At 60.2% G+C, this 25,043-nt stretch overlaps 1 protein-coding gene across 4 annotated transcripts; it reads left to right on the top strand.

The window, feature by feature from the left end:
* The first annotated feature begins 1,762 nt into the window (after window positions 1-1,762).
* Window positions 1,763-24,345, top strand: RIPOR1 (RHO family interacting cell polarization regulator 1). 4 transcript variants are annotated; one of them, XM_036390639.2, is made up of 23 exons: window positions 1,763-2,024; window positions 12,782-12,908; window positions 14,614-14,763; window positions 15,076-15,154; window positions 15,463-15,486; window positions 15,955-16,008; window positions 16,090-16,242; window positions 16,331-16,394; window positions 16,477-16,520; window positions 16,733-16,858; window positions 17,147-17,295; window positions 17,480-17,609; window positions 18,710-19,522; window positions 19,816-19,955; window positions 20,265-20,439; window positions 20,594-20,729; window positions 20,899-21,060; window positions 21,198-21,356; window positions 21,700-21,896; window positions 22,003-22,086; window positions 22,283-22,373; window positions 22,594-22,657; window positions 23,376-23,485. In XM_036390639.2, the coding sequence occupies exons 1-22, from the start codon at window positions 1,763-1,765 to the stop codon at window positions 22,614-22,616; spliced, it is 3,342 nt and encodes a 1,113-aa protein (XP_036246532.2). In that variant the 3' UTR covers window positions 22,617-22,657; window positions 23,376-23,485. The 4 variants fall into 4 exon arrangements, with proteins under 4 accessions (XP_036246532.2, XP_036246530.2, XP_036246533.1 ...); XM_036390637.2 differs by lacking the exon at window positions 22,594-22,657 and having other exon boundaries at window positions 23,376-24,345; XM_036390640.2 differs by lacking the exons at window positions 1,763-2,024; window positions 22,594-22,657 and adding an exon at window positions 5,553-5,584 and having other exon boundaries at window positions 23,376-24,345.
* Window positions 24,346-25,043: the final 698 nt, after the last annotated feature.

Genomic DNA, 25,043 nt, shown 5'->3' with positions numbered 1-25,043 from the left:
AGAAGGATGTGAATCTATTTGAGCAAGTCCAGAGGAGGCCACAAAGATGCTCAAAGGTCTGGAGCATCTCTGCTGTGGAGACAGGCTCAGGGAGTAGGGGCTGTTCAGCCTGGAGATGAGAAGGCTCCAGGGAGACCTTGGAGTCCCTTCCAGTACCTAAAAGGGCAGCAAAAGACTTGAAGAGGAACTGTAGACAAGAACACAGAGTGCCAGGACAAGGGGGGGATGGCTTTGAAGTAAGAGAGGGCAGGATTAGATTGGATATTAGAAAGAAATTCTTCCCTGTGAAGGTGGGGAGGCCCTGGCACAGGTTGTGCAGAGAAGCTGTGGCTGTCCTGTTCAGGGAAGTGTTCAAGGCCAGGTTACATGAGATTTGGAGTAACCTGACCTAGTGAAAGGAGTCCCTGCTCATGGCAGGGGGTTGGAACCAGGTGGTCTTTAAGGTCCCTTCCAACCCAAACCATTCTGGGATTCATCAACCACGTGGCTTGGTGGATCCACCCTGGCAGCCTCTCCCTGTTGGCCTTTTGGCTTGGCTTTTCCCTGGTGGCCTCAGGACCTGCTGCCCCTTCTCCCATCTTTGCATCACTTCTCCTTCTGTGTAACCAGGCCAGCCTGGAGAACTGGGCTGGGAGCTGGGACGCCCTGGTTCTCACCGAGCAACCTTGGCAGCAAATGCTCTGCTCCTTGGTGTGGCCCCAGGAGAGTGAGAGTGGTGCAATGATTTCCTTGTCACTGATATTGCCCTGCTCCACTGGGCTCCGAGACCTGACGATGGTCTAATTAGTGTTTTTGCCTCACAGGGCTGGTGGGAGCACTGCTCAGCCTTGTCCTTGCATGGAGGGTGTCTCACCAGGGCTGCAAAGGCTTCAGTTCCACTTAAAACTGGGTCGACTCAGTAGGATCTAGGACAGGTAGGAGAAAGATGGTCTTGGGAGAAAGGAGAGGAGCAGGGTGCAGCCCCCCAACAGGCATTGGCTTCTTCACCCCTACAGCCTCAGGGATGCTCAGAGGTGCCAGGGTTTAGGAAGTGGCCTGGCAGGTGTGGAAGCAGCACGGCGTGACTGTGGCATCCCTAGGGTGACAGCCTGCATTGAGACTGCTGCTGCCTGTCCCTTAGCTCAGGAAGCTGGGAGTGCTCTTCTGCTGCTTCCCTAGGATGCTGGAAGCTGGTGGGATGGGGAATGTGGATCAGTGCCAATGCTCTGCTCCCCCAGAGTGCACTTTCTGATTGGCAGAGGTCTGAGCATGGCTCAGTTGGATGCAGGAGCTGAGGGGGTAAGGCAGGGTGGGGTGCTGTGTGTCACAGAGCTGGGAGCAAGGATGTTTGGGTGTTCCCTCTGCCACCGACTGACTGACTGCACAGCCTTGGTCATGTCACTTCACTGCTGGAATGTGAAACATGCCCGGGGTCCCTCAGAGAGCACTGAAGCCTGGGAGGCTGTGCTGGCCCTTGTGGGGGGACACGGGGGCGGTGAAGGAGGAGGTATTGCTCCAGCCATTGCTTCCCTGGCAAGCGGAGGCTGTGGGCGCTGTGTGCGGCAGGAAGGCCAACAGCCCGGGGCAGAGCAAGCCGGGCTGCCCCCACTCCCCTCGCCCCGGGGCGGTGGGATCCTGCTCCGGCTCGCGGTGGGGCTTGTGGACCCCCGGGAACGCTGATGGGCCGGCGGGTGTGGAACCTCCGCGGGCCGTGGCGGCGGTGGCGGTGGCGGCGGTGGCGGTGGTGGCGGTGGCGGTGGTGGCGGTGGTGGCGGTGGTGGCGATGGCGGTGTCGGCAGCGGTGTCGGTCGCCTCGGGGAGGGAGGTGCTCTCGTCCATGCAGCTGCCATTGGCGCTGGCTGGGCCGTGGTTTCCTGCCGAAATCACATGGCTCCCGCGTTTCCATGGAGAGAGCCGGGGTGGGCGCTGCCAAGAGCCTGCACGAACTCCCCGCTTGCTCCCGTCCATGGGAGTGGAACAAAGGGGATGCACCGAGCCAGGCCCGCTTTCGCCCCGCGCCTCGCCCCCCGCCTCTCCTGGGACATGTGAGTGCCACCCGCACCTCCGCACCCCGCGGGCACGGGAGGGTCGGGGGGAGCGGGGTTGGTGGCCTCAGCAGGGCTACACCCTTGGGGGGCCACGTCGCCGCAAGCCACCGCCCGCCCGCCCGTGTCCCCTCTGCCGCCAGCCCCGCTGGGCGCCCCACGCCGCGCTCGGGTGCCCGGGCTCGGCGGGAGGGCAGGGACGGGGACACGGACACGGACACGGACACGGGCTCCGCTCCTCCGCCCCACTGCGGACCGGAGCGATCCTCCGCGCTCCGGCCGGGACCGTGGCCGGAGCCGCCCGGAGAAGGAGCCGCCTGACAGTGGGGTGTCAGGGCGAGCAGCCCCAATATCACCCGGTGCCCCCCAGACCCTGTCTGGGACAGAGCAGCTTCTCCAGCCACTCTTTCGCTCCCGGGTTGGGAATGACGCTGGTGGCACGAACCGTGCCCTGCCCCGAATCCCTCGGGACTCCAGGCAGGGGTACGGGCAGGGGTACGGCGGGCGAAGGAGAAGCTGCCCGTGCCCATATAGGGCCGTGCCCGAGCTCCAGAGCCCTGGATCCCGCGGGAGAGGCTGCAGCCATCGCCCCCCACGGCAGCCCCGCGCCGGGCGGGACCCGCCGGGCTCCCCGGGGACCTGGGTGCACCGTGTCAGCTGGGTGCTGCCTCCTCCTCCCCTCCGGGGCCACGGGGGAGGAATGCTCGGGGGAATTAATGAGACAGATCTCGCTTTGTTGCTGGCCCGATCCTCCTGTCTCCCAGCCCTTCCCAGCCTGCCAAGAAGTGTTCGGGAAGGCCTCGCACCATTAACCCTTCCCCTGCCGCACCTCCGGCCATCCCGTAGCATGCAAACAGCCTCAGCGGGTTTTGCCCTTGCCGCATTCCCAGAGGAGACTCCCGAGGGCACCGGGAAGTCCTGGGCATTCTATAAACCCCATATCTCCCGTCTCCTAGCTGGTGGCCTCACTGCGTCCCCCGGGCAGGGCTGGGACGGGAGGCTGTGATGCTGCCGCGCAAAATCCAGCAGTGCAGGGCTTGTCACTGGCTTGTCACCATTGGCGTTGCCTCCTCTCGGCTCGTGAGGTCCCCGGTGCCTTGCCACAGTCCCCTGGGTGGAGAGGAGCTGTGGTGGCGTGTTGGTATCCCTGGCATGGTGGTGGCTGAGTCCCCATGGAGGACATGTCATGATGGGGTTGAGCATGGAAATGGGGGCAGCAATGGACATGGCAGGGATGGGGGATGTCGAGGGGAGCAGCTGAGAGGTGTTGGGGTGCAACCAGGGAATAACTGTTGATCTGCAGTGGTGAGGACAGGGATATCTCTTCCCAAGCCTTGCTGAGGCTCCTGGTCAGAGCTGCTGCTTTGCCCAGGACTCTGCTGGCTGGGTTGCAGCAGGATGCCTGCGATGGGCATTGGACAGGAGGAGCTGGATGGGTGTAGGGTGTCCCCAGGAATGCCATCAGGCTGGGATCCAGAGCGTGCCCGTGGCTGAGGCTCCTGCGATGACACTGACCTAAAGGACAGGACCCTGGGAAACCCATGGCGGGCAGGGAGCAGCTGGCATTCGAGATCCCCTGGGCACAGTGAAGGCAGCCCAAGCCCTGGCTTTGCGTGGGCTGAGGCCAGTGCTGGGCTGGGACGAGCTCCCCGCCGCGTGCTTTGGGGTTATTTATAGGGCTGCCATTTATATCGCTTCTATTTCTGCTGCCGTGTGGGGACTGTGCGAGGAAGCGAGGGGGGAGGGCTCGAGTCTGCCACCGCCCCGTGCCCAGCCCCTCCAGGAAAGGATGCTGCCACAGCATTAGGGCCAGCCTGGCTGGGGGTAGAGACTGGCTTGGCATGAGGCTGGTCCTTCTCCAGCCCTCAGGGCATCTGCTTGTGGAGAAAACTCTGTGTTGGGCTCCCAGGATTTTTTGGAGTTGGCTTTGCCAGTTTTAGCAGAAAGTAAAGTCCGAGAAGTCAGCTGTAGCACTGTGGTGGGGGTGACCACCTGCAGCTCTAGGACCAGCTGTCCCAGCCCAGGACAGGTCACTTGGTCACTTACTGTGCTTCTCCTTCAAGCTGTGACTGTGTGTCTTCTTGCCAAAATTGTCATCTCCTGCCTTCTCCCAAGGACTCCCCCATGGCCAAGAGCTATTTTGGCCCCTCACCAGGCTGATTCCATCTCCACAAACCTTTTGGGCCAGCCATGACTTTTAACACTGACTGAGGCTGGTCTATGCCCTTTCCTGTCAGGTTTCCAGCTGTGGTGACATTCCCAGCCACTCAAGGATGTCTGTGGAGTACTTGTCCAAAACAGCCTGAAATAGCTTCTTCATCACCTTGGCCTTTGGTGCTGGTGCCACTAAGGCAGCATTGAATTGGGGCTGGTGGCTTCTCCAGGGGCTTGGTGGGCTGGAGAATTTCCCTAGAACTCTATTGGCAGGATGTGGGATCTATGGGAAGCTGGTCTTCTATCCCATACAGGGCAGGGAAGTGGGAATAACCTGCTGGATTTTTCTGCCTGTGGACAAACTGGCCGTGGCTGTATGTGTGTGTCCAAGCATGGCTGCCCAGGGAGTGTTTGCGTGTTCAGCTGTTGTGGTTGGGGTGGGGATGCCCAGGGCAGCTCCCCAGGCCTGGTACAAGGAAGGCATAAAGGGACACTGCCAAAAAGGGAGCACCTGGGGCATTACACCCACAACATCCCTGCTGCAGAGGAGGGATTGAGGCAGCCAGCCCGGTAGATTGAGCTGAGCCAGAGTGGTGAATATGCAGGGAAACCTCCTGAGTTGAAGAGTCACATGGAGATGTCCCCTTCCTTGCACCCACTCCCTATTCCCAGCCCAGCCCGGAACAGGGACTCATTTAACTCAATTACCACCCTGGCACTGCTGGCGTGGCTTGTGCCCTTCCTCTGCCCTCCCTTGGCAAGATGTCCTGAGCTGTCAGGCCCTGCCAAGTGCCTTGCAGGGTGCTGTGAGGTGCTCAGAGGGCATGGCTGATGGCATATGCCCTTCTCCAGTACCCTCTGCCACTTTTGGAATGCCTGCCCCTGTCTCCTACCTGCTCCTGGTGGTCTCCCCTGGGGTGATGCCTGGGATGGTGCCATGCCAGGCACCTCACCCATGTGTCAGCTGCCACACAGATCCCCCTGGGGCTGCAGGCTACGGAGAGGCAGAGTCCCCACAAGCAGCACAGCCTGCCTGTCACCCCTCTGCGAGGGAAGCCTGGAAGTCCCTCGCTCTGTGTGACACCAGGGGAAAGCCCCTCCCGCAGCTGGGGCAGCTTCAGCGTGGCTTTCTCATTAACCTTTAATGAGAACAAACAAGCTGGCATGGCCGGCGCTGCGGGCGCGCTGTCTGGCCGTGTGCCGGCCGCGGGCTCCACACGCTGCCAGCCGGGGCAGGCTCTGCACAAGGATGGCCGGGGCCGGGGCGGTGCCGGCAGTGATGCCATTCCCTGGGGGAATCAGCACGGGGTGAAAAGCCGCTGGTGGCCACTGCCCACGGCAGCCGCCAGGATGGGACTCTGTCCTTTGGTGGGGAGAGCTGGGGGGATGCATCGTGTCCGGGAGAGGTAGGAGACGTGGTCTTTGTACAGGTTCTGGAAGGCTGGGGTGGAGATGGGCTTTGCAGTGTGATGGGCTGCTGGCTCCCCGTGGCACTGGCACTGGCATGGAGGCTGCAGGCTGGTGGGCACCTGGGATGGTTTTTCTTTGGATGCTTCTCAGAGCCAGCCCAGCCTCACCAGCTCCAGCTGTTCTCCCAATGTGGCTGATGCTGTGCACCCACCTGGGCACTGGGACCTTAGGGTGGCTTGGATCACAGCACTCTCTGGTGACACTGCTGCAACCTCAGCTCTGCAGGCCTGACTGTGGCTTTCTCCAGAGCCACATGTGGGTGTCCACAGTGGGGCAGCCCTGCCACCATACGTGGGAGCCCCTAATGCTTCTTGTCCCCTATGGGACCTGCAGGGACGGGACCTGCTCTGGGCTGGGGAAGCAATCCCACAACAGGCTCACTCTCTGGGAGAGGGGTTAACTTTGTGGGAGGACCTCATATCTGCAAGGACCCCCAAGACTCTGTCTCAGTGCTTTTCCTCCTGAACCTGTCCTGACCTTGCTCTAAAATCAGCAGCAAACAGGAAAGGAGCCTGGGAGGGAGGTGTTTCTTCCTGCTCCAGTGACGTGGAGAGGGGCAGCTGATCCCAGCCTGGACAGAGCTGGCTGCTCCAGCCTTTGTCCGACCTGGAGGGGGGCTGCAGTCTTGGGTATTCCCAGGACCAGTGCTGAAGCATGGTGACATCTGTGCCACAGAGTCTCCTGGTTGTAGAGGCACTAAACAGGGAGCTGTGGGCCTAAGAGGTGCTGCTGGCTGCTGGCATTGGCATGGAGAGCAGGTGGGTCTGCCAGACTGTGCTGTGGGAGCTGGACCCCCATGGAAAGCAGGACAGACATTCCCACATGGCAATTGCACCCCAGCGTCTTTGGAGAGCCCTGTGAGGGCTTCACCTGGCTGAAGTGAGCTCCTCCAAAGCTTTGGACACTCAGGATACAAAGTAGGGACTTTTGAGCAAGGAAACCCTTTTCCGAGTGGCTCCTGGGTCTTGGAGGATGCCCACAGGCATACCACGGGATTGCATGCTGTGGGAAGCCTACAGCAAAGCCACGGTGGTTTTATATATACATAAATATAACTATATATATTTATTTTATTTATATATACTTATATTTAAACCCAAGCAATGCAGAAGCAAGCGGCAGTGGTGTGAGCATCAGCTGCCCACGGCTTTGTGCCTGCCCGCAGTGGAGCCGGCAGGGACGGGGGCGAGGGGCTGTGCATCCCCGCCCAGCCTCGGGTCTGTGCGGCTCAGGGCCGGCGTTGGGCAGGGCGGTGTGTGCCCCTGGCGTGTGCTGGCTCTGGGTGCCGGCGGGAGCGGGGGTCTCTAAGGGAAGCGATCAGAGAGGGGCTGGAGCAGGGGGGGGTTGCAGTGCTTTCCCCTCCTTTCCACCCGTGCCTCAGTTTCCCTAGGGGGGCGGTGGGGAGGGAAGCATAGGGACCGAAGTGTGCTGTGCTCCGGGTGTAGCCGGTGCTGGTGGGGCCCCTTCCCTCCAGGGGGGTCAGGCATCCTCCCCGTGTCCTCCCATCCTCCGTCCCCTTGAGTCACGCCGGGGCTGCGGCGCTGGGCAGTGATGTCAGCCCGCGGGCAGGGGAAGCGGGGGAGGAGACTGCTGCCCGGGGGGGCCCTCCGGCCACGGCCCCCGCACTCGGGCGGACAGACGGCATGAGAGAACAACAGCCACCCGGGACGCTGAGCCCAGCCCGAGGGGGATGTGCTGCCGCAGCACGCCATGAATGGCAAACCGAAAGGTACCGAGCACCGGCAGCGCCAGGGCTCCCCAGCGAACGGCGATAATTTGGGGACCCCCAGCAGTTCGAGGCTCCCGGGGTGATGTGGCTGGGCTCAGGCGGGGTTTTTTGGGGTGAGGAGTTTTCTTGAGGGGAAAGCTCTCCCTGACAGGGACGCCAAGGACATATGCACCCGCCACCTGCAAGGGTTGTGGTTGTCACGGCACGTTGTGCTGACGGGGTGGCAGGATAGGGTCTCTGTGCAGGATAGAACCCCCTGGGTGCCTGATCTGCTCTTGCCTACACTGAGATCCACTGTGTCTCAAGGCAGGAGAGGGGCCACAGCTGCCAGCTGCTCTGGGGTGATGCACCCCTGATGCCAGAGCAGCACCTGATGCCATGGCAGCACAGTTCCTCAGCAAACTGTTTTTTCCCCGCTCATGCCCCCATGTCTATTGACGACAAACAGAGCCCATCTTCATGTCAAGCGTCCCTGGCACGGTGGCCCCAGGGGACCTGGGCAGAACAGAGGGCCTTGGGGTTGCTTTAGTGCACTTGGACCAAGTTGTCTGGGCAGGATTTGTGGGGGCAGCTACCGGTACCCAGCAGAGCACTCTGGAGATAAGGATGTCAGGGGGAAGGTGGCATGTGGGACCTCCACAAGGTTATGCTAGTCCCAGGAGGATCCCTCCAGAGGTTCCCAGCACTTCTGAGAGGGATCACAGCCCACTCAGGAGCAGAGTCTGGTGCCCATGGCCAGGATGAAGCCCCGTCTCACAGGGTACAGAGATATGTGGTGTCCGTGGGGACCCTGACTGGGTGCTTGGTTTGTGCCTTCAGTGGTGGGGGACCCACTTCACCAGGACCACTGTAGTCCTGGGCTGGTTCCCAGGAGCCATCCTAGAGAACACACTGGGCTTGAGCTTTGCCAGCCCCTGGGAAACCCCCTGCCTCAGAAGGTGGCTGCTTCCCTATGTTACAGTTTGGGTTTGCATCTCCTCCTGGCTGGAGACAGGGAGCCTGTGGGATGAGTGGCAGGGTCGGGGGCTGTGAGCCCCCCCGAGGAACTGGCTGTTAGTGTCCGCCTGTGCCGTGCCCTGCCCTTCCTCAGGGATACTCTGCGGGGTAAATAAGCACTTCCTCCAATTCTTCCCATTCGCAGCTCCTTCCCTTTCCTGCTGCCCTCCCACTTGGCCCAAGGAGCCAGCAGCCTCCCCTGGCCACAGGGGCGGATATCAGCGCCATGTCCCTACTGCCATGGGGCTGAGAGCACCCAGCACCCATCCACCCCAAACTGCCGAGAGCAGCCAGCACCCAAACAACCAAACCGCCATTCCCTGTTCCCGTGGGGGGTTGTGACCTTATGGCTGAGACTTTCTCTCCGGGTGAGTCACGGGAGCCCAGATGCCATTCACTGACTCATCTGACTCCCAAAAGCCCCCAATCCCTCTCCTTGCCCAGCACGAGAAGGAACCGGGGGTGTCCTGCCTTCCTGGAGGAGAGGCAGAGCGTGGAGAGGTCAGGGAAGAGGCGGCTCTCAGGCTCCTTGTGACCAAGGCGTGATGGCTTCGGTCCCCGGATGCTCCCATCCTCTGCGCTGAGGGGGGATGAGGCGTGATGGGAGGGAAGAGCTGCTCCAGCCCACGCTGGGAGCCGGCCAAGGGCCGGCCCGGGGCCGGAAGGGGCCGGCGGGGGCCGGGGTACGTGCCTGGGTCGGGGCAGCGGGGCCGCAGCTGTGCAAACACGGACGCAGCGGCTGCTCCCGGGGGAGCCGAGCCAGCGGGCTGCGTTCACAGGCTCCCGAGGTCACCCCCGCCGCGCGCCCAGCTTTCACCCAGAGGTGCTGGGGTGAGGTGTGGCAGGACCCCCCACTTGCCCCGGACACCACGGGCAGGCTGATGGTCCTGGGGCCATCGTGGCCTCCCCCACTGAGGGACAATGCGCCCTGCTGTGCCCCGGGGATCGCCGCAGTGCCATTAGTGCAGGGACCACAGCCCACCCCCTTGAGTGCCTTCCCCGAGGTGAGGGGTGCTGGAGGCTGCTGGGTGGGCCACCCTGGGCATTGGTGGCCTTTAGTGAGTGACATCCCTGGAAGTGCTGGTCAGAGCACCCCCAGTTCCCAGGGCTGCAGGGCTGGGGACTCAGTGGGAGCCAGTTTGGGGCGTCTCCGACCAGGGCAGTGTTGATAAACCCGCCGGAGCGACCTGAGGCTGGTGTCTGAGTGTCGGAAACAGAAACCAGCTGGGACCAACCCAGCCGGTCGGACTGCCCCCTCCGCTGCTCAGACCAGCATTCTTGGGATCCCAATCATCTCCAGAGCACCGGGCGTCGAGAGAGGAGCCGGCAGCCGGGCTGGAGAGCCCCGGGGTGGGCTCCAGCAGCCCGTGCTGTGCTGCTTGTTCAGCTGCTCGCTGCCCTTCTGGCCGCTGCCCACGGGCAGTGCTGGCCAAGGACGGACAGAGGGACACAGTCCCAGGATTTCATTTCCTGTGCTGGGAGATCTGGAGGCAGTCTGTGGCACGGAAAAGGTGAAAAGCTTGGTCGGGAGGCAGGTTTGTTAGCACTGAGCCCTAACTAAGGGCAGGGGGCGGTGGGGCTTGCTGGAACTGAACCTTTGGGGCAGGAACTTTTCTGCTCAGGAGAGACAAAGGATGTGCTTGAGGCTTTAGCCCATGGCAGGGACATGAGTGTGCCGGTGCTGTGATGGTGCCAGCCTCATGGTAAGCCTGGCACGGGGCTCACCATCCTGGGCGAGATACGGTGCCCGTGGTCCCTTCCAAGCATGCCCCAGGCTCTGCTCCCTGTGGGGGCTGGCTGTGCTGCTGGTACCAGGTACCTCTTATCTCGGTAATGTCAGGAATGCACTATGCTGGGGATTTTTCCTCCTCTGTGATCCAAGCCCGAGAGTGCCAGGAACAGAGACCCCACATCGTTCCTGCCTTGCCTCATGCAGGGAGTGCTGCCCTTCAGCTGGCTGCCGGTGCTGGGCTGGAGCATCCTTGGGGCTCCTGGAGCATCCTTGGGGCTCCTGGAGCATCACTCCTGCAGAGCAGGGGTATGGTGTCCCCTGTCCCCGAGGGGGCTTGGTGTCCTGGCACAGGATCTTGGTTGCAGGGTGCCAGATCTGGGGATGCAGGGTGCCATGGTGCATCGTGGTGGATGTTTGGGGGAGAGCCGGGTCCAGGGCTGGAGTGCAGGAATGTGGTCCTGTCAGCAGCCACTGCTCCCTGTGCCAGCGAGGGAGCCTCCAGTGCTTTGGAGCAGGACCCAGCACGGCACAAGTGTCTGCTGGAGCCTCCAAGGTGCCTGTGGAGGTGGCTGCAGATTGCTCTGAGTTGTGCTGGGGCAACAGTCCCCTCCAGCACACCCAGCATCCTTCTCCCCCTCCTGCATCCTCCTTCTCTTGATGCTCTCAGCATCTTTCTCTCTGACAACCTCAGCATCCTTTCCCAGTGTGGGCTCCTGCCTGGGAAACCCTCCTTAGAGGGCCCTCTGTGCTCCAAAGTGGCAATGTGGGCTGGAGAAAGATGGGTTGGCAGGGCTGTCCTCACCTTTAACTGTGACCTGCCCCACACATGAGAGCCTTGTCCTGTGGGTGGTGGGTGGCTGAGCCACTGTAGCACGGGTGCCACAGGCCCTCCTCGCTCAGTGGGGAGCAGATTAAAGAGCCCTGCAGAGGGTAATCTGCCCAGGCCTGCAGGTCAGCCGGGCTGCCAGGGATTACAGCTCTTGGTAATGAGCTTAATTGGGACAGTGTTGTCCTGGAAAATGGAGGGACTGGCACCCAGATAACGCTGTGTCCGTGGGACCTGCCGAGTGGCTCCGTGGTGTGGGCTGGGACACGCGTCCCAAGGGGGAACCAGATGGACCTGCTGCCTCCTGGCTCCACTGGGATAGAGGTGAGTGGTGGTGGTGGTTAGCTTTGACTGCAAATGGCTCCAGCACATCCTGGGTGCTGCAAATCCCTGGCCCCAGCCTGGCGTGCGGGGTGGTGAGGGACACAGTGAGTGGGTGTGAGCCGTGTGGGACCAGGCTGAGCTGGGCTCCTGGCTGTGGGGAAGGAGTGGGGATGGGATGGGGATGGGATGGGGTGGGGGTGGAAGCCCCAGCAGTGCCTGCGTCCCTGCGCTGTTCAGTCGGCCATGCTGGAGACAGGAGGAAAGGCAAAGTGAGCTCCTTAGGTTGGAGGGATGTGGCTCTGGAAAGGCAAAGTGAGCTCCTTAGGTTGGAGGGATGTGGCTCTGGAAAGGCAAAGTGAGCTCCTTAGGATGGAGGGAGGTGGCTCTGGCTCAGTCTGTCAGCCAGGGAAGCTGGCTGGCATCCCTGGGGTCCTGCCTGGCTGTCCCTGGTGGTGTGTGAATGCTGAGCACCGTGTGGGCTCATCCCCAGCAGCTGCCACAGCTCTGCTCAGGGCTGGCTGGAGCAGGGGGATTGACCTGCCATCAGTGGTGGCCAGAATGAAGTGGAGCATCCTGCATCCTGCTCCTCAGCGGCTGCCCTGTGGGCAGGGCTCCTTCCTGTGCACAGCTGGCAGTGCTGGGCGTGGCAGGGCCAGGAGCCCTGTTCTCCCCTACTCTTGCTTTGTCCTTTGGGCTCCTCTCCCCAAGGCCCAGCCCTGACCAGGGCTACAGGGATGGTTCCTGTGATGCAGACTGGCAGCCAGGTGCAGGCCCTGAAACTCAGAAAAGTGCTCTCTCCCTGGCTGGCATAAATTGCACCGGCTGTGGTGGGGACAGGCAGCTCATGGCAGTGGTTTCAAGGTTCCTGACGCTGTTGCTGCCAGGAACAGAGGACAGGGTGCAGCAGCCTTGGGGCTGGACACGTGTGGCCTGCACAGACTTTCCAGGGTCTGGCAGGGAATGGCTTGGCCTTTTCTTCCCCCACACAGAGCTCCTGGCAAAGCTGGGAACTTTTCAAAGTGCTTTGTTGTCCTTGGGTTTCCCTCCTGGCTGCTGGAGTGAGCAGAAGCAAGTGAGGAGTCAGCGAAGGGATGGGCAGCTGAGTCCAGCCCTGTGTCTTTCCTGCCCCTGCAGCAGGGTGGCCTGGGTGACAACGTGGGGTTCAGGAGGAGGTGTCTGGGCTTGGGCACTGTGTAGTTTGCCATGGATGTATCTGGGAAGGGCCATGGTAGGCACCAGGCATCAGCCCCTTTCTGTAACTCCCACAGGGCCAACCTGGGACGTGTGTGTCTGGGTGTGCCCACTGAGAGCTCTCAGTGCCCAGAGCCCCACTTCACCCAGGGCAATATCTCTGGGGACAGCATGGGATCTGTGTCCCAGTGCCACCAGGAGGGTTCTTGGACTGAGAGAGGGGGAAGTCTCCCAACCAATGGTCCGTGGGTGCTATTCTCAGTGCTGGTGGCAGTCCTGCCTGCATGTGTGTCCTCACCCTGCTGCTGGTGACCCTGATGTGTCATTGTCCCCAGGGCGGCCCTCCAGGTCACACTCAACGATGTCACTGTCTGTGCGCCCGCAGCGCCGAGTCCTCGTCACCAAGATCAATAGGAGCCAGTCCTTCGCCGGAGTGAACTCATCGGCCGACCGGCCCTTCAGGTACTAGATGGCTGCTCATGCTGCCTGCCACGGGGAATGGGGACAGGCTGGGGCTCTGTGTGGGACCTGCTGTGCATCCTGAGGCTCTTTTCCATCCAGCTGTCCCATCATCTCCCTCAGGGATCTTTTTGGTAGCCAGGGACTCTGGCACAGAGGGCTGCGGGGAACACTGAGGCCATGTAGGAGACAGAGCCCATCATCCCAATCTTCTGCCATGCTGTGCTCCGGCTGGGGTGAGGACCCTGCAGCCCTGTGGCTGCTGCCACAAGAGCATGAGAGAGAGGGCAGATGTAGCTCACCTCATTCTTCAACCAGCTCCTAAGACCTTCCCTGTGACCACCTCATAATGTTTAATGGGTGAGGTAGAGCTGGGGTGGCTTTGAAGTGTCTTGATGGCCTTGACATCCTGCGGCAGCCAGTTTCAGGGTTGAGCGCTGGTGTGAATCAGGGTTTCCTCAGGGTCACCTCAAACCTATCGTTTGAAAGGTTCTACCAGCTGCCCGCCAGCTGCAGTGTGAGGAGCAACTGTTCCCTGCTCCTTCCTCTCCATCCACTGGTGATGTTATGGTCCCTTCATACCCTTCCTCCTCCTCTCTGCTGAGCATCCCCATGTGCTGCACTTCCCCACCAACCCTCTCTGCACCATCCCTAGCTCCTGGCTACCGTGTTGCAGGTAGTTCTTGGGTAGCAGGCAGAGCCTCCCTGTGCTCTGACCTCCCGCTCTGCTCAACTCTGTCCCCAAGTCCTGTCCAGCCGCTGGGCCAAGTGACACTTTCCAGGTCACCAGCACATCGCTGGTGATTTGTGGGTACCAGAGGGGGCCCCTAGAGACAGAGAAGAGTGAGGACTTTTAAATGCCTGCAACCAAGTGGTTGCCAGGGAGATGCTGCTGGGAGATGCCTCCAGGGACCTTGGAGGATGGGAAGGAGAAGGAATGGTGGAAATTAGGTGCTTACCCGTCTCTTGGGAAGAGGCCAAGACATTAATTTCCCCACCCATGATTCGGGGAAGTCTTTTGGTCACTTCTGTGAAGAGCAGCACAGGATGGGAGGTACAGGCTGGGAAATGAGGAGCCCACGGTGTCTCCTGGGCACTGGTGGCATGACGATGCTTGGGAAGGAGGAAGGGAAGGTCTGAGTGAGGCGTTGCTGGGTTGGGGAGTGACTCCATTGCACAAGGCAGGAAGGGTGGTGTTCAGGTCCCAGCGCTGGGTCGGCATCCTGCGGGTCGGCTGGGGGAGGCAGCTCCATCCAGCAGGTTTGGTGACATCTGGAGAGGCACAGCATCAGTGAGCATGTCCCTGCCCCATGTGGGTGTGCTGGGTGATGAGGTGACAGGGCTGCTGGTCCCCAGGATGCTCCCATGATGGATTGGGACCCTTGCCTGACCCTGGAAGCACAGGGTGGCATATTTCACCCTCTATGCCCCTGGCAATCCGGGTGCTGGGATGGAGCCAAGCATGCCCCCTTTAGAGGGCAGCCAGGGCTGGAGATGTCCTCACGGACCCTCCAGGAATTCAGTTTCATTTCAGGTGGTGCCATCTTCCTTTGCCTTGTCTCTCCCCAGCTGGCACCAGGGACCTGGTGGACCTGGCCCAGTGACACTTCATGCCAGACATCACCCTTTTCTAGAGACAGGTGCCTGGCTGGCTGGAGCACCCAGAAGGACCCTGGTGCTGTGTGCTGATCCCAGCCTCTCTCCCCAGGAATCTCTCACCTTTCACCCCCACTGTCTCCCGCAAGACTGGCTCCAGGGTCAGTAGGATGTTCTCAATGTCCCACAAATCCCCACCACCCAAGGTGCCTCAGCCCAACCGCCTGGACGAGGTGTACGAAGCTCTCAAGAAGGGCCTGACGTAAGTGCTGGGTGGGTGGAGGCTGAGAGCTCCTGAGGGGCATGGGGACAGCCTGTGATATGGCTTGGGGTTGGCAGCTCTCTGCTTCTACCAGGCAGGGACATGCCAGGTCTCTTGGGCACTTTGCCTTGATGTCCCAGATTGTGTGGGGTCCCACATCCCATGTAGAGGCATATATGGGTTCCCACACCTGTGTGCTGGAACAGAGAGTGGGGATGTGCTGACACATGTGCTGGGCTGGTGTGGGCTGTGGGGAGCAGGAGCCCTGGACACAGCATCCCAACCTGACCCCCATGGTGTGGTTGCCCCCAGAGCCTACCTGGAGGTGCACCAGCTGGAACTGGAGAAGCTCAGCACGCAGATCCGTGAGTCCAAGAGGAATTCACGCCTGGTAAGTGCTGCTTGGGAAGAGCCTTATGGGGAGTGGTGCTTTGGGTAAACAGCTGAGGTTGTGGGCACAGCTGGGACAGCTCATGGTCCATCTGTGCCTGGGGCTGAGCCTGTTTCTGTGGGGTTGTAGGGGCCAGCTCAGGCTCTGGTGTTGGGGCTCCCATCCCTCTGTCATGCACTCTCCAGCCCTGGCTGGGTGCTGCATGTCCCACTGCCGTGCTATGGGTGGTGGGTGCCACGTGCTGGGTCTTCTTTGGGTGGGCAGAGCTGGCTTTGTGCTACATCTTATCCCTCTCATCTTTCCTCCAGGGCTTTCTCTACGATCTGGATAAGGTAAGCGGGATCAGTGTCTCATTCCCCTTGTATTCCCCTTCCTTGTGCCTGGGATGTGCTACTGCCAGCCCCGCTCTGCTAGCACTGCCCTGCTGCCTTGTCCCCTGGGAAGGAGAGGGTCTGGGGCTCTGCAGGCAGGGTGGCCCAGGTGGGCAGGGGATGAAGCAGAGATGATCTTGTAACCCCTTTCAGGCAAACAGAAGCTGTTGTTAGTGAGTGCAGGGCATGGGTTAACTCCCAGGCTGGGAAAAAAAGCAGCCTGGAGCCTGGCTTGGCTCCTGGAGGACCTTCTGGTGCACGAGAGTCTGGAGGAGGCTGTAGCATGGGTGCTTCCCGCTGGCTGCCACCCTGCAGCTCCCAGGCAGGACCCCAGCCTCAGTGCAGGGCTTGCAGAGGCCACATTGTGACCTGTGGCTCCTCCACGGAGGGCCTGTGCTGCCGCTCACACCATCTCCTCTGCTTTTCCAGCAAGTGAAGTCAATCGAGCGCTTCCTGCGTCGCCTGGAGTTTCATGCCAGCAAGGTGAGACCTGGGGCAGTACTGGGGTGGCTGTGCTGTCCCCAGCCCTGTGCCTGTCACTGCAGCTCGGGCCTGTCCTTGCAGATAGATGAGCTGTATGAGGCTTACTGCATCCAGCGGCGGCTCCGTGATGGAGCCCACAACATGGTCAAGGCTTACAGCACCGGCTCGCCGGGCAGCCGGGAGGCACGCGAGAGCCTGGCTGAGGCCAGCAAGGGCTACAAGGAGTACACAGAGGTGAGGCAGCTGGCTGGCTGGGCTGGCAGGGTGCTGAGCCCATGGCTGGCTGCTCATAGGTCCTGTCCATCCGCCTGTCTGTTCCCAGAATATGTGTCTGTTGGAGAATGAGCTGGAGAGCCAGCTGGGCGAGTTCCACATCCGGATGAAAGGTACCCTGTCCTGCTCCATCCCTGTCCCGCTACCTGCCTGCCTGCCTGCTGCCTGCTGACGCCCCTCTGCCTTCTCTTGCAGGATTGGCAGGCTTTGCCCGGCTTTGTGCTGGTGACCAGTATGAGGTTGGTGGGACCATATGGGTTGGGTTCTGCTCTTCCTCTGCCCTGGTGTCCTTGGGGTGTCTGAGGGGTGTAGGTGGGTGCTGGCGTGGAGGGTGTGTTGCAGAGTGGTGGTGGTGGGTGGCATGAGTCCATGGCCATGCCTAGGGACATACAGAGAGCACCCATCACTCTGGGGTCATGTCTCCCCCATACCCATACCTCTGCATCCCCAGATCTTCATGAAGTATGGACGGCAGCGGTGGAAGCTGCGAGGGCGCATCGAGGTGAACAGCAAGCAGGTGTGGGACAGCGAGGAAATGGTTTTCTTGCCCCTCGTCACTGAGTTCCTCTCCATCAAGGTATAGTGCATAAAAGGACAGGGATGGGGTGGGCCAGCTATCCCCTGCATCATAGAGTCATTTAGGTCAGAAAAGACCTCTGTGATCATCAAGTCAACTGTTAACCTAGTTAACACAATCCCACCATTAAACTGTGTCCTCAAGTGCCACATCCACATGTTTTTTTAACATTTTCGGGGATGGTGATTCCACCACTTCCCAGGGCTTACTTCCAGCACCTCACCTAAACATCACCCTCACTGGCCTATGGTTTCACTTCCTCCTCTCCTTCCTCTCCTCCTTCTCCAGGTGACAGAGCTAAAGAGCCTGGCCAACCATGTTGTGGTGGGCAATGTGTCCTGTGAGACCAAGGACCTCTTTGCAGCTCTGCCCCAAGTAGTGGCTGTGGATATCAACGACCTGGGCACCCTCAAACTCAGCCTGGAGGTGACCTGGAAGTGAGTACCTCAGCAGGCATTGCTGGTGGCAGATGGCAGTGCAGGGGATGCCCAGCAAGAGATGACCCACCCCAGTCTGTCTCCCATCCCAAAACCGAGCTGTAATTATAGAAAACCAGATCTGGTTTGGAGGGGGTCCTGGTGTCTTGGGACATACCCCTCACCTTCCTGCTGTCCTCCCCAGCCCCTTCGACAAGGACGACCAGCCCTCGGCAGCCAGCACTGTCAACAAGGCTTCCACAGTGAACAAGAGGTTCTCCACCTACAACCAGAGTCCGCCTGACACGCCGTCCCTGCGGGAACAGGCATTCTATGTAAGTGTGCACCAGGCAGGGCTGCTCAGGAGACATGGCCAGTGGAGGGGTCCACACAGGGATGTGCCTAGGCAACGTCTGAGAGGGTGGCACAGCTCAGGGATGGGTAGGCAGCTCCTTCCTCTCCAGCCATCCCACCAGGACTCCCCAGTACCGGCACCTGCTCTTCCCTCCCACGTTCACAGCTCCTCTTCTCTCTGCCCAAGAGCCCAGAGCGGGCAGCTGACAAGCGTGGTTGGTCCTTGCTGGACATCTTTCGGGAGACACTCTTCGAGAAGCTGTCTCAGAGCTGCTCCTGCGGCGATGTCTCCTCGGCCGAGCTCGGGAGATGGCCGCAGCAGGGCCGCGTAAGTGCGGGGCTGGAGCAGGCCAGTAGCTTAGCCCAGCGCTGTGGCCATCCTGCTGTAGCTGTAGCCAGGTCCTTGTCTCCTACTCACTATCCCTCGCTGATGCCCAAAGGCCTGATTCTGCCAGGCTGGGTCTGGCTGGTCCTGCAGAGCTGGTTCCCAAGCTAGGGGAGCCTGGGTTCACCCCTGTGCAAGAGTTGGGCTCTAGTGAGTAGACAGCTTCTCCGTGTCCCCGTGCTGGTGGCATTGGTGTGGTACTGGTGATGGTGCTGGTGAAATGGTAATGGTGTGACAGTGCTGGTGTGGCACTGGTGTGATGCTGTCATGGTGCTGGTGTGACTAACGTGGAATTAGCTTGGCATCAGTTCAGTGATGGTGAACCACAAAATTGGTGGTGGCCAGTGCTGTCCCCACCAGCTGGTGCTGGAGCTGTTGCTGTCCTTGCAGCCATGGTGGTTGGTGTCCTTGGCTCCACATGCTGCATCCCACTGTGCTGAGGGAATGCCGGCGCCCCAAGGCTCCAGGACATATGAGGCTGTTCATGGGGAGCTGGATTGCCTGCTGGCACTGGGTGGGATCCAGAGCTGGAAGCTGCCAGGTGTTTGCTGACCATCCTGCTGTGTCAGCAGAGCCATGGCAGCCTCAGTGCCCTCCAGCTCAGATTGATCCTGCCCCTGCTTGATGCACAGACAGCTGGAGGAGATGGGGCAGCAGGAGCAGGGTCTCAGCTGACACCATTCTCCCCCTCTCCAGAATATGCTGCGGCGCCAAGAGGAGCTGGAGAACGGCACAGCCTGGTCCATCTCCTCGGAGTCCTCAGATGACTCCTCCAGTCCCCAGCTGTCCAGCAGTGCCCGCCATGCCACACACAAGCCCATCGTGCAGCCTGAGGTGCAGGCCTCCGCCCCTGCCATCGAGATCTCCTTCTCCCAGCAACCAGAGGAGGCTGATGCCGTGCTTGGGGCCAGTGGCAGCAGCGTCCCCTCTGCTGGGAGCCAGCCAGAGGAGTCGAGCAGCCGTAAGAAGGACACAGTGGCCAACGGGCATGTGCCCTACTCCCGGACTCTGAGCCACATCAGCGAGGCCAGTGTGGATGCCACAATGGAGGTCAAGACTGTGGAGAGCCCTTGGGAGCCTGCGCCCAGCACGGAGGATGCAGGGATGGGCAAGCAAGATGCACACCCTCTGCCTGGTGCTGCAGTGGCAGCTGCTGTGGCAGGGCAGGACAGGGCCACTGAGGCCAAGCCTCGTCCCTCCGTGGCATGGGCCACCTCCTGCGAGGAGGAGGCTGGCAGCGCAGAGCCAGTGCAGAGCCAGGCGCCAGCACAGAGTGACTATGGCACTGGGATCCCCACAGCACTGGCACAAACCTCGGCAGAAGAGAGGCCCATCCCAACCCCACCACTGCCCACCAGCATCCCTGAGGTGCCACGGGGGAAGATGGTGGATTCAGGTCTGGAGGAGGCAATTGGCCTCCTGGGCTCAGCTCTGGATGACTATCGGGGACAGTTCCCAGAGCTGCAGCCCCTCGAACGGGAGCTCAAACGTCTGGAGGAGATGCTGCTGGTGAGGGGCTCCCAGGGGTGTCACGGGGTGAGGGTGGCAGGGTCATCCTGGCTGGCAGTGCCTGGAGATGATGGGGACAGGGCCAGCCATGGTGGGAGTGCTCAGAGGCAATGGAGACAATACCATCCCTGCTGGCAGTGCCCAGGGCTGATAGGGATGGGGCCAACCCTGCTGGCAGTTCCCCTGGGTGATGGGGATGGGGCCATCCATGATGGCATAGCCCGGTAATGCGGGTGGCAGGGCTGTCTTGGCTGGTGAGCCAGGATCCAACTCCACCATGCCTTCCTCCACAGCAAAAGCAAGGCATCTTCCTCAGCCGGGCCTCCAGCATCAGCCTGACAGTGGAGCATGCACTGGAGAGCTTCAGCTTCCTCAACACCTCGGACATGGAGGACTCAGAAGGCTCTGAGGAGGAGCCTCTCCAAGATGAGAGGTGCATGAGTGGGGCTCATGGCATGGGGCACAGGGCAGGAGATGGCATTGGGGAAGTTGGAATGGGGGATGTTCAAGGGAGCCCAACCATATTTAGATCTGTTCATCACAGCTTAGGGAAGGTCTAGGTCAAGAACCAGCAGTACCTGGTCCTTCTGGTAGCATAATGTCACCCTGTAGCTTTCCATAAGGGGTGGGCTGGAAGCAGTCCTTGTGCCCTTGGGACTTGTCCTCTGCCCTGTGGGTGGGGAAGGGCCAGGTCCAGGTGTCCTGTGCTGATCCACTGCCTTGATCTCTCCCTGGCTTGCAGGAGGGCTGGCAGACCCCTGCGCAGCACCAGAGCCCCCAGCGCTGGCGAGATGGGGGCAGATGACACCGGAATGTGCAGTGGTTCTGAGGCCAGCACTGACCCCATGAGCACTGGCAATGAGTTCCTGGATAAGGCTCTGGTGCTTCACCTCAACAACTGCAACCGTCTGCTGCTGGTGAGGACCAGGGTGGGATATGGCAGCAGGGGACACCCTGTGGTGGGCTGTGGCTGTATGTATCCCCTTGAACGGGGTCTTGCTGCAGCCTGGAGTCTGTGATGTGGGCAGTGAGCTCTGTCCCTGAAGTCCCTGGTTTGGCTGTGCCTTGCAGAAGCTGGGCACCTTCGGTCCCCTGCGGTGCCAGGAGATGTATGCCCTGGACAGGCTGCTGCGGGAGTCCCAGGTGCTGGAGATCGTGTGCCAGCTGACAGAGGAGCGCGCAGGAACAGCCACCTCGGCTGCTGATGGTAAAGAAACACAGCTGAGGGGACCCTCTCTGCCATCCTGGAGGCTGTGTGAAGCCTGTGTCCTCTTGTGGGCATGGCTGGGCAGCGATGGACCATGCCAGACAGAGTGCAGGAGTCACCTGCCTGTTGCCATGGCCTTGGGGAGGTCTGACAGTGCCTGTCCCCACAGTGGTGCAGTTCTCAGCACGGAAGGAGGGCGTGCTGCCCCTTTGGGACCTCTGTGTGGAAGTGCCCAACATCTACACCTGCCCTGTGGAGCGGTTCCTGCAGGTGCTCAGTGCCCAGTATGCAGCTGCCATCAGTGAGCAGCACTCTGGTTTGGCTGATACTGGTGAGTGGGTGCCCAGCGGTGTTCAGGGAGTTGCCAGCCTCGCTCAGTGACCATGAGTGGGAGGATATGGGTGCCAGGAGCTCCACAGAGGAGTGACCATGGCTGCTGCACATTGTGATCCTGATTCTTTCCCACAGTGTGTGTGAAACTGGTGGAGGATGTGCTGAATCGGCGGCTGCCCCGGCGGCCCGGCAGTGCTCAGAGTGAGCAGATCACCATCTTCCAGTACTGGAGCCACTTTGAGTCACTCGGTGCCCTGGTGCTTGACACCTACATGATGGAGCTGGCAGAGGAAGGTGGGTGTCCTCCTGCTCTCCTTAAGTCCTGGGATGGCGTGCTAGAGTATCACCATAGTGATTGATCACCCTGCAGCAGTGCCATGACCATTCTGGGGCAACACCAAGAGGCTCAGCCATCCTTGGGGTGGGCAAGTCAGTCTGATCTAGAGTGCAGCCCAGGACCATGATGCCTTTTGATATCCTTGCTGTAGGTCCCCCAGTGTCTTGGGGAGCAATTCCATGCATTGGCACCTTGTGTGGGGCCCACTCTGCCAGCATGGATCCAAGGTGCCTGGGGATGGGTGGCAGGGTGTGGGGGTAGTGCTGTGTGACTCCCCACACCTTGGATGGCTTCCTGCAGCACTGCTGGCACAGAACCTCAACTCGGACGACCAGGACGTGGTGCTGCGTGCCCTGAAGCGCATGCCCGAGGGCCGCCTGAAGAAGGAGGGACTGAAGGCTCTGAGCCTGCTCCTCGTGGAGGGCAACAGCAAGGTGGTGAGCGCCGTGTCAGCCCAGCTCCGCAGCCTGGCAGAAAACCCCCGCTTCCGCCAACGGGTACGTGCTGGGCAAGCCAGGGATGACGTGGGCTGGTGCCACAGCCCCCAGGGTGCTGCCCCTGCTCTGCTACAGATGGTGGCACTGACTCCCCCATCTCCCCCAGGCCCTCGTGTGTTTCCTGGAGCAGCTGGAGGATGAGGAGGTGCAGACACGTGTGGCAGGGTGTGCGGCGCTGGGCTGTTTGAAGGTGAGGGATGTGGGGAGGAGGCAGCAGAGCTGGATGTTCCAGGGGAAGAGGAAACACAATGAGGAGGAAAAGAAAGAGGATGAGGGCCTTTTCTGCACCATGGGGCTGCAGCGCCCTCTGCTACCTTCCCCATCTGGCTGTGTTCCTGCTCCAGCCTTGACAGCCAAAACTCATTTCCTTGTCCCTTCTCCTGCAGGCCAAGGAGAGCATTGAGCAGCTGGTTTACCTGTGCCAAACCGACAAAGAGCCTGTGCGGGAGGCAGCCAAGCAGAGCCTGATGCTGTGCGGTGAGTGTCCTGATGCTTCTCTGCTTGCTCCCCACCCACAGCATCCCAAGTGGCATCTCCTGGTGCCAGCAGTGCCCACAGGGAGATGGGGCTCCATGGCTACCCCATGCACTCTGGTTCATTATGCCCCGAGCTCTGCCAGGCAAGAACAAGCTGGCAGTGAAGGCCAGGCATCCTGTAGCCACAGCGCTAAGCCTGGTTGTTATTTATCATTTGCTAGATGGCCCTGAGAGAACCATCTGAGTGTGTTTCTAGGCCTCCAGATCGTGGCAGCTGCTGCACAGGTTGGGACACGTGAGCTGTCCTTGTATCCCTTGTCCCTGCTCCGGCTGCTTTGCTCACGAATGTCTCTGTCTTAGAGCCTGTCAGCTGTGTCACATTTTGGAGTCTGTGTGTCTTGGTTGTTGATAGTGCACATCCCACTGGCACCCTGACACATGTAGATGCCTTGTGTCCTATGTCCCAGCAGATTGTCCATGTCACCATCTCTTGCTGGGGATGGCCGCTGCGGGCAGATTTGCAGGCAGAGCTCAGAGTGAGCCTGTAGCATGGATGTGTGCATCCCTATGTGTGCCTGGGGGTTCTTGGGGAGCCCTTATGACTCCCATGCCAGTGCATGCAGATGTGCACAGCTGTTGGAGCCACCAGAGCTGGCACAGCCCTGAGCACTGGTACCTTGGCCCCAAGTGAGGCTCTCCACAAGCCAACAGTCCTGCAGCTGAAACACAGGTTAACCGTGTCCCACGTGGGCAGCTGAGAACGGGATTTGCAACTTCTGAATCGGGAGCTCTGGGGACTTTTTGATCCAGATCCCAGCTGGGACCTGCTCAGGGGTGTGCTATAGAGAACAAGAGAGGTTTCCATGCTGTGGCCATAGCACGCAGGCTCAGCTCTACCAGGTATTAGGCATGTTTCCCTGGAAAGGCCAGGGTAGGTGGCCGAGGATTAGCAGGGGACAGAACTTCTGCAGTTTGTATCACTGACCGTGGCATGTACTTGCAGGGGAAGACGGTAAATCAGCTCACCGGCGACTGGAGGAGACCCTGGATAGCCTCCCGCGGATCTTTGCACCAGCCAGCATGGCCAGTACAGCTTTCTGAGACCCACGCACACCCGCCTGCCAGCCCTGAGGGCAAAGGCACTGCTGGGCCACCCGGGCTTGCACGGACTGGGGACCCGGCAGCTCCGCTCCCGGCAGCACACCACAGTATTACCCCGCCCGCCGGCAGCTCGCCATGGCCGCACTCTGCCTTACGGAGCACAGCTTCCCTGTCCCTGGCCACCGGCCCCATGGGTGCCACCTCCACACCACTGGGCAGGGGGCTCGCTGCACATCCCTCCCTCTGATCGCTATTTAAAGTACCCAGGGAGTCCACCCTTCCTGCCCCCCTCGTCCACTACAGCTGCCTGGACTGGGGTGGTGGGAGAGGTACAGGATTGCTCTGCCTCCTCTTGCCTTCCTCTTGCTCGAGGGCACGCGCCCTGTCCCGGAAGGACCTGCACTTTGGAAACCTTGCTGTTTCTTTCCAGGAGCTGCCAGGGCCATGGGGACTGCTGCCCTCTGCCACCTGGAGTCCCCAGGACTTAAATAAAATTAAATATAAGATATTAATATATTCTGCTGGCGTTTCTTCTTTCCAGCTCCACGTGCTCCTGTCCCTCCCTGGCTTGTGGCTGTAGGGAGTGTAGTGAGATGTGGCCTCAGCCCAGAGCCTTTCCTGGCCTGTTGGAAAGTGCTGTGGAGGGCAGGGGCAGGAGGAACGATAGAGGGATAGACAGACAGGATGGACAGAAGCTGCCACCTTTTTTTTGTTTGTTTGTTTTGTTTTATTTTATTTTTTATTTACAGATTTTTGCAGAAAAACAAAAGCAAAAAATTCTTTTCTATATTGTCTCTATAAATCTATATATAATGTAATTACAGAGAATGACTAATTTTGATTTTAAAGCAGAAATAAAAACCTTTAAAGAGTGTCGGTGTCACTGTAAGGGTGTTTCTTTGGTCCCAGTGCCCTGGGGCAGGGCAAGTTGAGTGTCAGCATAGCTGCCTGGAGGGTGACAGGGGATGTCATGGGAAATAATTGTGATTTCTGGCCCTGCAACTCAGCCAAATGTTGCCAAAATTTGGCTGCTGAGCATGGGATGCATCACCCGAGGTAGTAGGAGGTGGCCACACAGGATGGGGGCCACCAAAACCAGGGCTGCCCTGGGAAACAGCCCTGTGTGTCTCTGTGTCTGTGTCTGTGTGTGTGTGTGTAAATCCACACGTTCCCCATCTCCAGCTGCTGTTGGTTATCTAGGCCCTGACTTCCAGTTTGGACCAGTAAGGACCCATGTCCAGCACTGGAAGCAGATTGCAGCAGCTGTGGTGGCCAGGCCATGTTCCCAAATGTTCCCACACCGGATGGGTGTGACAGGGAATGCTAAACCACCCTGTGAGCTGCTCTGCCTAACTGGCTGTGCCTTGTCCCAGGATATCTGCTGTCCCCACCTCACTGTGTGAGGGACACACCACTGGGCTGGGAGGGAGGCTGCTCTCTGTGCCCCCCCTACCTGCTTGTCCCTCACCACATTCCCTGAGGCTGGAGGGTTTTTGGAGGTTTTTGTGCCCCTCCTGTGCAGCTCCTCAGCACCAACGAGCTGCTGGATTTTCAGAAGCTTGCTGGGAAG

The sequence above is a fragment of the Molothrus ater genome, chromosome 12 (genome assembly GCF_012460135.2).
Source record: "Molothrus ater isolate BHLD 08-10-18 breed brown headed cowbird chromosome 12, BPBGC_Mater_1.1, whole genome shotgun sequence".
NCBI lineage: Eukaryota > Metazoa > Chordata > Aves > Passeriformes > Icteridae > Molothrus > Molothrus ater.
This window is presented reverse-complemented; position numbering and strand designations above follow the sequence as displayed.

Coding starts and splice junctions, on each gene's coding strand:
- RIPOR1 (XM_036390637.2), top strand. CDS start 1,763: ATGGCGGTGTCGGCAGCGGTGTCGGTCGCCTCGGGGAGGGAGGTGCTC. Junction 12,909..14,613: donor TCGGCCGACCGGCCCTTCAG/GTACTAGATGGC, acceptor CTCTCTCCCCAG/GAATCTCTCACCTTTCACCC. Junction 14,764..15,075: donor GCTCTCAAGAAGGGCCTGAC/GTAAGTGCTGGG, acceptor GGTTGCCCCCAG/AGCCTACCTGGAGGTGCACC.